The sequence below is a fragment of the Salminus brasiliensis genome, chromosome 21, assembly GCF_030463535.1.
Source record: "Salminus brasiliensis chromosome 21, fSalBra1.hap2, whole genome shotgun sequence".
Lineage (NCBI taxonomy): Eukaryota > Metazoa > Chordata > Actinopteri > Characiformes > Bryconidae > Salminus > Salminus brasiliensis.
In genome coordinates, this window is record NC_132898.1 from 24,436,218 (window position 1) to 24,449,107 (window position 12,890).

At 40.6% G+C, this 12,890-nt stretch overlaps 1 protein-coding gene across 3 annotated transcripts in view; it reads left to right on the plus strand.

Annotated features, from left to right (window-relative positions):
* slc38a3a (solute carrier family 38 member 3a) overlaps positions 1-12,890 on the plus strand; it is a 76,320-nt gene that overhangs the window by 43,876 nt on the left and 19,554 nt on the right. For all 3 annotated transcript variants that reach the window (XM_072666589.1, XM_072666590.1, XM_072666591.1), the window contains 3 exons: positions 7,330-7,403; positions 8,791-8,883; positions 11,387-11,468. In XM_072666589.1, the coding sequence (XP_072522690.1) occupies positions 7,330-7,403; positions 8,791-8,883; positions 11,387-11,468 (249 nt within the window). The remainder of the gene's footprint in view (positions 1-7,329; positions 7,404-8,790; positions 8,884-11,386; positions 11,469-12,890) is intronic.

Sequence of the window (12,890 nt, forward strand, 5' to 3'; positions counted from 1 at the left end):
ACCTCATTCAGGCATCACTGGAATGAGCAGACCAGCTTTAATGACCAGGACATCAGAGCTAGTCTTGTGCAACTGTTGATGTGATTTCTGATTGTAGGTGAGCAAGTATGGGAACATTTTCCCAAAGTGACTCATAGTTTCCAGCTTTACCGCAACAAGCGCAACCCTCCCAAGCAAGCGGTCCTCGTGGGTCCAGCACACCACCAGCATACCACCAGCATTCATAACCCTAACCTCCTGACTTTATGGTGGCATAGTTGCTGGATTAGGGTCAAGTCTTGCGCTAGAATGTGGCCCGTAGGCAATAAAGCCACCGCTAATTCTGCTTTTATTAGGAAATTCACATGGCTTGTGGGTTTTTTTTCTCGACTGACCTTGAGCAGCATTACACAAACTGTACCAGGCGGCCACGTTTGGAAAGCTGTATCCGTGCCAGCTAGCGTAATCCGGAAGGTACCGAGAGGCTTAGACTGTTTGGGTTAAAGGTAATCTCTGTAATTTTGGAATAACACTCGATCTGCTAGAAAAACTGACAGAAAAGGTCAAATATATGCTTGCCCTCTGTATGTGCGTCCTAAACATATGTACACTATATGGACAAAAGTATTGGGACACTTGCTTGTTCATTGCTTCATTGTAATCAGGGGTATTAAAAACAAGTTTATCCTACTTTTGGTGGATTACCTGTCTCTGCTGTCCAGGGAAAAAGACTTTCAACTGGATTTTGGAGCATTGCTGTGAGGATTTGATTGCATTCAGTAACCAGAGTGTTGGTGAGGTCAGGATGTTGGATGTTGGATGATTTCAACACCACCTCATCTCCAATTCCTAAAAGTTTCACTGCTCCACAGCTCAGTGCTGGGGGAGCCCACGCCTGAAATTGACATTAGGCAATGTATATAAATAAAATAAAATTGGCAGTACTTCTCTACAGGGACTAGACAAGCTGTGTGTGTGCACGCGTTTGCATATTTACATATTCATTTGAATTTAGTATTTATTTAAATTTAAATATTAATTTAATTAAGTTGTTTTTTACATTGTGTCTGAAATTCATGATGAACAGGCCGATGGAAATGCTCCAAAATAATGTGGCATAAAATCCCTTTCCTGTAAAGTTGCTGTTTTAGAGATTGCGTCAGTAAGGATCTATAAATTATTAACCTTTCAGTTTCATTTAATTACCAAGCCTGTTGTATTTAAACTCAGCTGTAGTGCTGCAGTCTTATTGAATTGTTGCTTGTTTTTAGTTTAGGTCAAAAATGTAGACTTTTAAAAAAAAAAATTACATTTACTTCTAAATGAATTGCATTTACTTCTGAATGAATTACATTTGTGTGAATTCTGTTTGAACAGGGTTCCAGTTTGTCACAAAAGTAAAGTCAAAGTATAGCTCGTGAGTTTAGAATCTGTGCTTTTATCAACATTCAAGATTCAAGAGTTTATTTTCATTATATATGTCATTTTATATATATATATATGTATATACACACTAAAGTAGAGCTCAGTAAAAGAAGAACACCAAGTAAAGAAAGTTGCAGTAAAGTGCAGTAGAGTTGCATGTGCATGTACTAAAATAAACAGTGTTTGTACAACAGTAGCAGCAATATATGTAGTGAGCTCATGACTCTTATGATCATTACAGATGAGAAATAATTCATCTAAGGTTGCAACATGTGTTTGTTCCCGCCTGTGATAACGGCAGCTTCTAATAATGAATGTCCCTGTACAAACCCTGCCTTATCTAAGTAAATAATTATAAACGTTATCTGTCTAGAGATTGGCAGCTTCTTTAAACGCAGCATTACCGAATAGCGTCCTCTTACTGAAATGATTTGTTTCCTGCAGAACTGTAACACCAGCTTATCACAAGCACTAATCCACAGCAGATTTTCCATGGATATCTAAATTTGATTCCAGCTAAAAAATCCCCAGTCTGTGTCCCAGGGCTTTAGCTGTGAAATAATAATACTAAACTCATAGTTGAAACACAATATATTTTATGGTAGTTACTGAATGGTGAGTAGTGGATACCGAAATAATCTTATTGGATACTAAATCATTCACAATAGTTACTGAATAATTCATAATAGATACAAAATAATTCTTAGTCAAATCTAAAGAATTCATAGTGTTTACTGTATAATTTATAGTAGTTAAATAATCCACAGGAGTTACTTAATACTTCAGAATGGATGCTAAACAACTCACTAGTAGTTACTGAATAATTCATAATGGATAGTGAACAATTCATGGTGGGACTAAATAATTTATTGTGGATACTGAATAATTCATAGATACTAAATAATTCATAGTGGATACTGAATAATTCATAGTTACTGAATAATTCATAATGGATAGTGAATAATTCATTGTAGTTACTAAATAATTTATAGTGGGTACTGAATAATTCATAGTTACTGAATAATTCATAGTGGATACTAAATCATTCATGGTGGATACTAAATAATTCATTGTGGATACTGAATAATTCATAGTGGATACTAAATAATTCATAGTGGATACTGAATAATTTATAGTGGAAACTAAATAATTCATAGTGGATACTGAATAATTCATAGTGGATACTAAATAATTCATAGTGGATACTGAATAATTTTTAGTGGATACTGAATAATTCATAGTGGATACTAAATAATTCATAGTGGATACTGAATAATTTATAGTGGATACTAAACAATTCATAGTGGATACTGAATAATTTTTAGTGGATACTAAATAATTCATTGTGGATACTGAATAATTCATAGTGGATACTAAATAATTCATAGTGGATACTGAATAATTTATAGTGGATACTAAATAATTCATAGTGGATACTGAATAATTTGTAATAGTTACTGAATAATACATAATGGACAGTGAACAATTCATAGTAGTTACTCAGTAATTAATAGTAGATACTGAATAATTCATAAAAAATACTAAACAATTCATAGTAGTCACTGAACAAATTAGTAGTTACTAACTAATTAAAAATAATTTATATGAGTTACTGATGAATACGTCTCCAGATTAAGACCTCGCCAGCAGTTTGAGAAATAAACAGTTTGTGTATAACATGTCATTTGAATTTCATCTTCTTGCTCCATCTTGCATCAATATTGATTCAGCAGCTCAGTGAGTAGACGGGTACAGATTGAATGAGCATGCGGTGTGTGTATGAATTAAATGCCCGGCGGGTGGGAGGCTTTCCTTGGTATTTCAGTTCGCTGTGGGCGTCCTGAATTATTCAGAGCAAGGTCGGTGTCTGTTACTGATTGGTCCGAAGATAAAGGGTAAGAAACACATGTAGAGGAGGTATGAAGGCAGCAGTGGGGGTAAAGAGATGTGCAGAAAAGGAAAGAGAAAGATGAGAAAAAGAGGAAGAAAGGGGCTAAAGGATGAGGGGGTCTGTCTGAGTACTTTTCTCTGAGCTACATTTGTGTTTTTCTGATATATGTATAAGTGTGTGTGTGTGTGTGTGTGTGTTTAGCTTGGTATGTCAGACTGAATCTTTGCAGTGTTTTCCCCAGAGGCAACAGAGGACCTACATACAGCATTACTGAACCCCAGACACAATAAATGTACTCACAAATATGCAAATAAACAATACATCCTTACACTGTCTCTGCCTAACACCTGTGTGTGCTCTGAACAGTGCTGTAGGCTCTGCTGTAAAGCTGCAATTTCAGAATTAATCATCTGAGTAGGGCAGATTTATCTATCTATCTGTCTGTCTATCTATCTACATATTTGTCTGGCTATATATCTACATATTTGTCTGGCTATCTATCTACATATTTGTCTGGCTATATATCTACATATTTGTCTGGCTATATATCTACATATTTGTCTGGCTATATATCTACATATTTGTCTGGCTATATATCTATCTGTCTGTCTATCTATCTACAGTATAACCTGTACCTTCAGCATAGTCTTATGACCCAGTCTGTCCCTCTGTTCTGGCTGTAATTTGGGGGCTAACCTTTAGGGACTTTAGTGACTTTCTCCTCCACCTTACTTCACTTTAAATCCAGTGTAGAGAAGGCTTAAGGCCCATCTAAAATGACCAGGAGCCCATGGGGCAGCACAGTGATTTGGGGCAGCCGCTGTTGCCCACTGAAATGAATTATAGTGTTTTTCAAAGTAATGAAGGACTGAGGCAGGGCATGATGGGTAACAAGGACCTTTCAGCTCTCTGGGAGTTCATGTGGGAATGGCTTTAAGGTCTGGGAGGGTTTTTGTGTTGTTATATTTAACGGTAGTTGTTAGAAGTTTAAGTGGTGAATGTTCTTTAAACAGGTTTTAACACATCAAAATACATTGGCACTGCACTATCCTACACTTACTATAAATGTCTGTGTTTGTGTAATCTTAAAGGGTTGAGTTACAGTGTTATCAGCAGATTTAACGGCAATGTCTAAAGGTAAGTCTTGCAGACCCTCTAGAATGGACACATTCCCCAAATAAAGAGGGTTGAGGTTCCGCCACCCAGCTCAGACAGCATCGTTTGCAGGCGCCTAAACGAGGCTGAAAACAGAAAAAGAAAAGACAAACGTGAGAGAGCAGGGGTGAAGTCGGGGTGAAAGACGTGCTTGGCAGAAAGGGAGCCTGAGTTCTGCCAAAGTCACCAATCTGTAACTGTAGAGAGAGAGAGAGAGAGAGAGAGAGAGAGAGAGAGAGAGACACTGTTAGACAGAGTCTGTTAGAGAGACAGTCAGTATGAGTGAAAGGCATAGCGAGAGAGAGACAGTCTGTTAGACAGAGTCTGTTAGAGAGACAGTCTGTATGAGTGAAAGGCATAGCGAGAGAGAGACAGTCTGTTAGACAGAGTCTGTTAGAGAGACAGTCTGTATGAGTGAAAGGCATAGCGAGAGAGAGAGAGAGACAGTCTGTTAGAAAGACAGTCTGTAGGAGTGAAAGGCATAGCGAGAGAGAGAGAGAGAGACAGTCTGTTAGACAGAGTCTGTTAGAGAGACAGTCTGTAGGAGTGAAGGGCAGAGAGAGAGAGACAGTCTGTATGAGTGAAAGGCATAGAGAGAGAGAGAGACAGTCTGTTAGACAGAGTCTGTTAGAGAGACAGTCTGTATGAGTGAAAGGCATAGCGAGAGAGAGAGACAGTCTGTTAGACAGAGTCTGTTAGAGAGACAGTCTGTATGAGTGAAGGGCAGAGAGAGAGAGACAGTCTGTTAGACAGAGTCTGTTAGAGAGACAGTCTGTATGAGTGAAGGGCAGAGAGAGAGAGACAGTCTGTATGAGTGAAAGGCATAGAGAGAGAGACTGCATAGAGACTGTATGGGAGATTATGCATAGAGATTGGCTGTGTGTTACAGAGAGAGACAGTTTGTTAGAGAGACAGTCTTTATGACAAAAAGAAGCAAAGAGAGGTAGACAGAGAGAGAGTGGTGGTGTGGGAGCCAGTCTGTATGAGGGAGACAATGCATAAAGAAAGACTGGCAGTGAGAGAGAGACAGTCTGATAGAGAGACAGTCTGTATTAGAGAGATTGGCAGTGTGTGTCAAGTCAAGTCAAGTCAAGTGGGTTTTATTGTCATTTCAACTACATACAGTAGTGAGAGAGAGAGAGAGACAGACTGCTATTGAGACAGTATCCGAGAGAGAGAGACAGAGAGAGAGAGAGAGACAATGTGTGAAACAAAAAAGAAATGGAGAGTGTGTATGAGAGCGAGACACATTGAGAGAGAGAGGAAAGGAGAGAGAGAGAATCAGAGAGACCATGTATGGCAGAAACAGGCATAGATATATGGAGAGAGAGAGAGAGACATAGAGAGTGAGAGAGTTTCCAAACACAAGCTGTTCGTCCAGATGTGGGCAGCTGGAAGCTGGTGTGGTATTTTGGGGAGATGTTGGAGCTCAGCCCTGCCTGTGACCGCGGCTCTCGGCCTGCTGGACTTTCCTTTTATAGAGACTCGTTAAGACGTGCTTGTTTACACTCTATTTTTACTTCGTTTTACTCAGTCCCTCACAGCCAGCAGAGTGTGTGGAGTGTGTCCTGTCATGATATCAGTGACATGTGGACAGTGCCTATAGTGGACGACTTTGCACTAGATGTTGGAACATGGCTGTGAGGAGAGTTTGATTGTATTCAACCCCATGAGAGCATCGGTGAGGTCAGGAACTGATGTTGGATGTTTAGCTCCGACACTCCAACTCCAATACCAATACCAAAGGGTAGGGTGCATTATACCCCCTAGCCTGCGCTTGGCACCAGAGTAGTGCAGCTGCACATGTCAGTATCATTGTTAGGTTGAGAGTGGGTCCACTATCCAAAAATACCTAGCGTAATTAGCATAGGTAGTGCAAGTAGCTCAGATGATTCTGTGTTTACATGGCTTCAGTCTCATAGGGTTGTGGGTTCAATTCCCGGGCTTGTAAAGCTGTCATTGTTGCCCTTCACCCTCTTTGCTCCTCTGCTGGCTGCCCACCCCTCCAGGCATATGTGCTTACCGTGTTTGATCACTAGTGTGTGTGTGTGTGTGTGTGCGTGTGTGTTATATAGCTTAGATAGGTTAGATAGCAATATATATATATATATATATATATATATATATATATATATATATATATATATATATATATATATAAATACCCCGATACTGTGTACTAGCTAACTGAGGCCTAGATCTTACACGTTTAGAGGATGAAGCCTCATATGACAACACACATAAACGCTAGTGATTAGACACACACAGTGACAGTGAGCACAGAGAGGGTGAAGGGCCTTGCTCAAGGGCCCAACAGTGGCAGCCTGGATATGGAATCCATCAAATTCTTGTTACTTTTTCCTGTATTTATGTTTACCTGCATCTATTCTGATGCGATCCAGAGTTTTCAGAGTAACAACTTTCTTATTTCTAAGAGAAATGCTTTTTAATATTGTGGTTAGCTCCCGAACACATCTGCACCCTTCTGTATGTGTGTGTGTTTTAGCATGGTGGCAGCTAAATAGACACTGTACTCTGTAGCTTCAGTGGGCTGGAGAGGTGTTTCAGCACGAGATGATGAGATAAGTGGGGTTTTATTTAGCATGTTGTTGCCTATGTGGAGATAATTACATTTATACATAGCTTTTTATTGCTTATAATCGTCGAATTATGCATTTATCCACTTTTTGTTGTCTCCTACTGTCTCATTTCATAATGCTTGATGAGTTATGAGTGATTAAATATAGCTGTAGTCTGTGGCAGCAGGTTACAGCACTCTAGAGTGGCTCAATCAACCACAGTCGAGCAGATCTGTACGGTAATACCATTTGCACTGCCGTATTTGTATTTACAGTGTTTGTTGTCCTGGTGTGTCTCAGGTTTCTCCTCACGGCCGTGGCGTGTCTCTCAGCTTACTCCATCCACCTGCTGCTCAAATCCTCAGGCATCGTCGGTGAGTCCCACGCATGACACCTGGCCTCAGACCAGTTCAAGTAATAGTTTGACGACTTTCGTCAATATACAAAAGCCAGCTTCTGTTGTAGAAGAAAACCTAGACAGTAGAGACAGTTATTCTATATTAATAGGCTTAATTGCTGAGCGATTCTCAAAGCAAGTCAAAGAAAGTCTGCCCAGGACAGTGGGCAGGTGTCCCAATACTTTTGTCCATAGTGTATCTGTAGGAATGAATAAAAGTCAAATTTTTAGAGGGTTTAATACTATTATTATCATCAATATTGTGATTATCATCATTATTACTATTTATTCATCCTCCAGTAATGATGTCAGAGGGAGGCGGGCAGACACAGACAGTGATGCAGTGCACCGAGGCTGCTATTTTTAGCCCGGTGCTCCAGCATTAATACTCTGCCAACTAAAAGGACAACTACAATCTGTCCCAGGGGACCAGGAGGGTATACAGAGTGTGAGCTATCTGTCCATTCTGTTAACACTGTTAGCGTGATGGCTGCCTACTGTGTATTCTTCAATTGCACACTGACCTTATTCTCCAATCCTACCCTGATTAGCTTATCTATGACCAGCCACCTTTACTCCCATCATTATATTAAAGGAAACAGCTCATCTACTTAGTGCCTGTGTGGCTAATGGTCGCTGAGGGGTAGCAGTTACATAAATGAGATTGTGAGAATTCATCACACTAGGTTTCACGAACTGTAAGGCATGTTTGTGGGTAAAGCATAAGCAGGAAGTGGGTCTAATAGCAGTAGAACTCAGACTCTTGCACTGTATGTCACAATTGCAGACTTTAAGGTCTGCTACTGTTTTTACAAGTGTATTCATCTTAAATGTAGTCTAAATATCTTAATATTTCTCATTTTGGAATTGCTATATAAATATTATACGGTTCAAGGGTTAATATTAAAGATTAAAGAAATAATCCACTATACTGACAAAAATATTAGGACACCAACTTATTCATTGTTTCTTCTGAAATCAAGGGCATGATAAAAGAGTGTCTGTACTGTCCAGGGAAGAAGGCTTTCTACACAATTTTGGAGGAGCATGGCTGTGATGATTTGGTTGCATTCAGCGACAAGAGTGTTAGTTGAGTTACCTCACCCCCAACTTCCCAACTTATCCCCAAAAGTACTGGGTAAAGCTTCAACCATCATTCCAGAGAACACAGTTCCATTGCTCAACAGCTCAATGCTAGGGGTACTTTATACCCCTCTAGCCCACGCCTGGAAACAGACTACGGCATCTAAAGAAACAGACCTCAGACACCAAACATCTCTTGACAGAAGGACTGTATGTGGGGTAAGACGGTAAATGTGGTAAATTTTATTTCTAATCACCTGAATCCTGTCTGTGCTCTGCAGGAATCAGAGCTTATGAGCAGTTGGGATATCGAGCCTTTGGAACACCGGGAAAAATGGCCGCGGGAATCGCAATCACACTGCAGAATATTGGAGGTGAGACTGCAATGTCACACACTGCGCGTCACAGGAGACCTACACACAATGTAGAGCAATAACACTGGCAAGGGCAATGCACACACACACACATACACACCCTTCTGGAAAGCGAGTGATTATATCTAAAGTGCTGAAGATAAACAGCGGAACCTTTCATCATTCAAATGGTTTCTCTCTCTCTCCAGATCGTTGTTGAGTATTCACGGCAGAATAAAAGTTCTGGACCATTTGCAGACTTCCAGTTTCCAGACTTCTGTAGTTTTATGTTGCTTTCAAAATCTTTTATTAATGAAACAATTGGAATTGATGGAAAAATGCCTTGACCCAGCGACGGGCAACCTGAGTGCTTGCTGAGAGGCCTGGTTTAGCGAGTGGGTTTAGCATTTCACATGTAGGAATTGACCCAGTTCACCAGCAACAGCCATGTTGGAGCGTTATCAGTAACTACAACTACATCTTTCTTAGTGATCTTCTGTTCCCCTGCTGCAGTCTCAGCCATATTTACACCCATTTACTGCTCTTGCTTGGATCACATAAGATGCTATCTGTCACTCATCTGTGATAAAATGTGGATTATGCGGTCATGGTCATAGGATGGATATAGGATTCTGTGGTAATGGATGTCCACACATGTCTACTCAAACAGCAATCCTACCCGTTCTCTTCAGTGATTTCATGACTTCAGTTCATGACTAAAGTCTGTGTTTGTAGACGCAAATCCTTGGCAATAACAGTTGCAATGGATTTTGTAATTTGCACCACCTTTTCCGAGTTGGGTGGAAGCTTTGAGGTTGCTTGCTCGATGGTATTTTAAGAAAACACCTGGTTGTAGTTGCTGCCAGCCAGAGCCAAAGTATGTCCGTACTCTAGCTGTTAAGGCAGAGGGTGGCTGGCTTGTGTCGTCAACGTCTGCATTGAGATGCTTCTAGGAACCGTAATTTCCCATCCCTGACATTGACCCGTTATTTAACCCACATCTCTAATTCGAAAAGGTGTTGCTCTGTTGGATCACATGGTGTGTGGTCAGTGTTTTGATTGGCTGAGAGGCAGCTTGCAAATCAGACATGCGTTGAATCATTCCTAAAATGGCAGTGATTCATTAGGAAGTCTGCGATTAACCTTTCTAATCCTGAGAGATGAATTCATTGTCATACCAGTTCTCTCTTCAGCACAACCACTCTTATATACCTGTTGATGTGAGTTCAGCAGCTGGCCTTGTTTGACTGAAAGAGCTTTAATTAGGTCTGGTTTCAGGTCTGAATCGACTGTAAGTGGTGGAGGCAATCTCAAAGAACTGGGTTTCGTTCTTATCAAAGGATGAAATCCCAGCACTGCAGCTGCACTCGTCTGTCTGAACATTAGCGTCCCCCGTGTTACTGTTGTTATTTCTGTTGTTGTTTTGTCTTTCCTTCAATTGTTCTTTTAAGAAACTTTATCAGCAGTTTAATCCACAATGAGATGAAACGGCTCACAGCTGTGGTGGGATTTGTTCATGTTTGGGGGAGATAAATATAGAAGAGGGATTCTCTTTATAGTTACATTTGCTTCCAGCATAATAATCACAATCCTTTGCCCTGGAGTCGGGTGGGGGGAGCTACAGATTGGAGACTGTGTGTATTTTTGGGTCCAACTGATATGAAAATGTCACCATTTTTTTTTACTTTGAATTGCGATTAATTAACAGTATCATTTTATTAAGATGTAAAGCTAAAGAAACTTAGATAGTCACGGTTGAACAGAGCTTGTAGTCGTGTGACTAGTGTCTGTACTGTATCCTGTTCATTTTATCCCCATGCATGTACACTTGGTGGTGGTCAGACTGAAATCCGACTGCTGTGTGGGACAGAATATGCAAATTTGCTTGTTGAGCAGCAATTATTACTGGCGTTTGGGTTGTACTGGGAGGAGCTTCGGTTGTTGAATGCGTTCACACTGCTATAATATGGCTCAGACCACCTCCTCAAGTGGTTTAAGTGATAGGATTAGTATCGGGTTTAAATGGGTGTGTCACACTGGCATTTTTATACGGCTCAGCCTTATTCAGCTATAATCCCGATACTCGAGATGGATTAAGTGACCAGGTATAAACGACGTCATCGTTTTTGGTAATCAGCTCTTATTTTTTTATGTCTTATTTTTTATTCTTAAAAGTAAAGGTGGTACTTTGAGAAGTATATAGAAGACTGTTAATGATATAGATGTGTGTGACGAACCTTTCAACTGGAAAAATAAAGAAGGTGTACATCAAATCAAGGCTCAGAGCCTTGTGAAGAAAGGGGAAAGAACCTTTGAAAGATCTAAAGAGCCTTGGTTTGATGTAAAGCATCTTCACAGTCGCTGACCGTCTTTTGGGTCATTCGGCCAAGCGCTGATACCAATCAAGGGCGGAGCTGGATGCCATTGGCCAAATTATGTATCAGTCTGGCCCCTATGTGTGTGTGTGTGTGTGTGTGTGTGTGTGTTTGACTCTTACACCTGTCCTCTCTCTCCTCTCTCGTAGCCATGTCCAGCTATCTGTACATAGTGAAGTATGAATTTCCTCTGGTGATCCAAGCATTTCTCAAAGTGGACAAACCATCTGGGTAAGTGTGTGTCTGTGTGTGTGTGTGTGTGTGTGTGAGAGAGTGAGTGAGTGTGAATGTCACCAGTGTGTGGCATTTTAAACTTCCACCCGACCTGTTTTTGGCTCAGATATTGCATTACTCTCTCCAGGCAACACTCCACCATGAGAAATCAGTGCATGTGAACACACTGCTGCTAAAGCCAGCTGAAGCCCACTCATACTGCCACACACATACATGCATGCACACACACAGCAGCAGCACCAGCATGCACAACCATCTGCACCCACTGAGTACATTAACACAGTTAGAACTAATCTGTTTATTGTTTATGGTAAAATACATTTAATCAGATGTTTAAAAATCAAATGATGCCCCTGACTGAACTTGATTTAGTAGCTGTTATGTCTGTGTTATGTGTCATATTGATGATATCGGATGTAATCTTTCAGCGAGAGACATTAGATTACAATATTTTTCTCTAAATATGAGAATAGAGAGATACAGTCAGACAAATATAGAGACAGGCAGTCAGGTAGACAGACAGTCAGATGAAGACATATACAGACAGACAGTCAGAGATAGACAGAGAGACAGAAAAATAGACACATACTGTCAGACAGAGAAATACAGTCAGACAGACAAACAGAAACAGGAAGACAGATGGACAGAGACAGAGATATACAGTCATGCAGACAGTCAGATAGAGAGACCACAGACAGTTAGATATGCAGACACTCGGACAGATAGAGACACATACAGTTAGACATGCAGACAGTCAGACAGAGAGAGACACAGGCAGTCAGACAAAGAGAGACAGACAGTTAGTAAGACAAAGAGAGACACAGACAGTTAGTCAGATAGAGAGAGACACAGACAGTTAGTCAGACAGAGAGAGACAGATACAGTTAGACATGCAGACAGTCAGACAAAGAGAGACAGACAGTTAGTCAGACAAAGAGAGACAGACAAAGAGAGACAAATACAGTTAGACATGCAGACAGTAAGACAAAGAGAGACACAGACAGTCAGACAAGGAGAGACACACAGTCAGACAAGGAGAGACACAGACCGTTAGTCAGATAGACAGAGAGAGACACACAGTTAGTCAGACAAAGAGATTCTGATAGTTAGACAGACCGGTAGTCAGACAGAGACACAGACACTCAGACAAACAGTCAGACAGAAAGAGACACAGGTAGTCAGAGAGAGACACAGACAGTCATATGAACAGATAGAACAGAGCGACAGTCAGACAGGGTTTGATGGACAGACAGACACAGATAGATGGAGAGATAAACAGACTGACAGAGACAGACAGACAGAGAAATGGATGGACAGACAGACAGAGCTGGACACAGAGATAATGGGACAATGGGATTATAACTGACCACAGGCTAAATGTTTTGAACTGTGGTCAATGGTTTGGACAGAGTGAATATG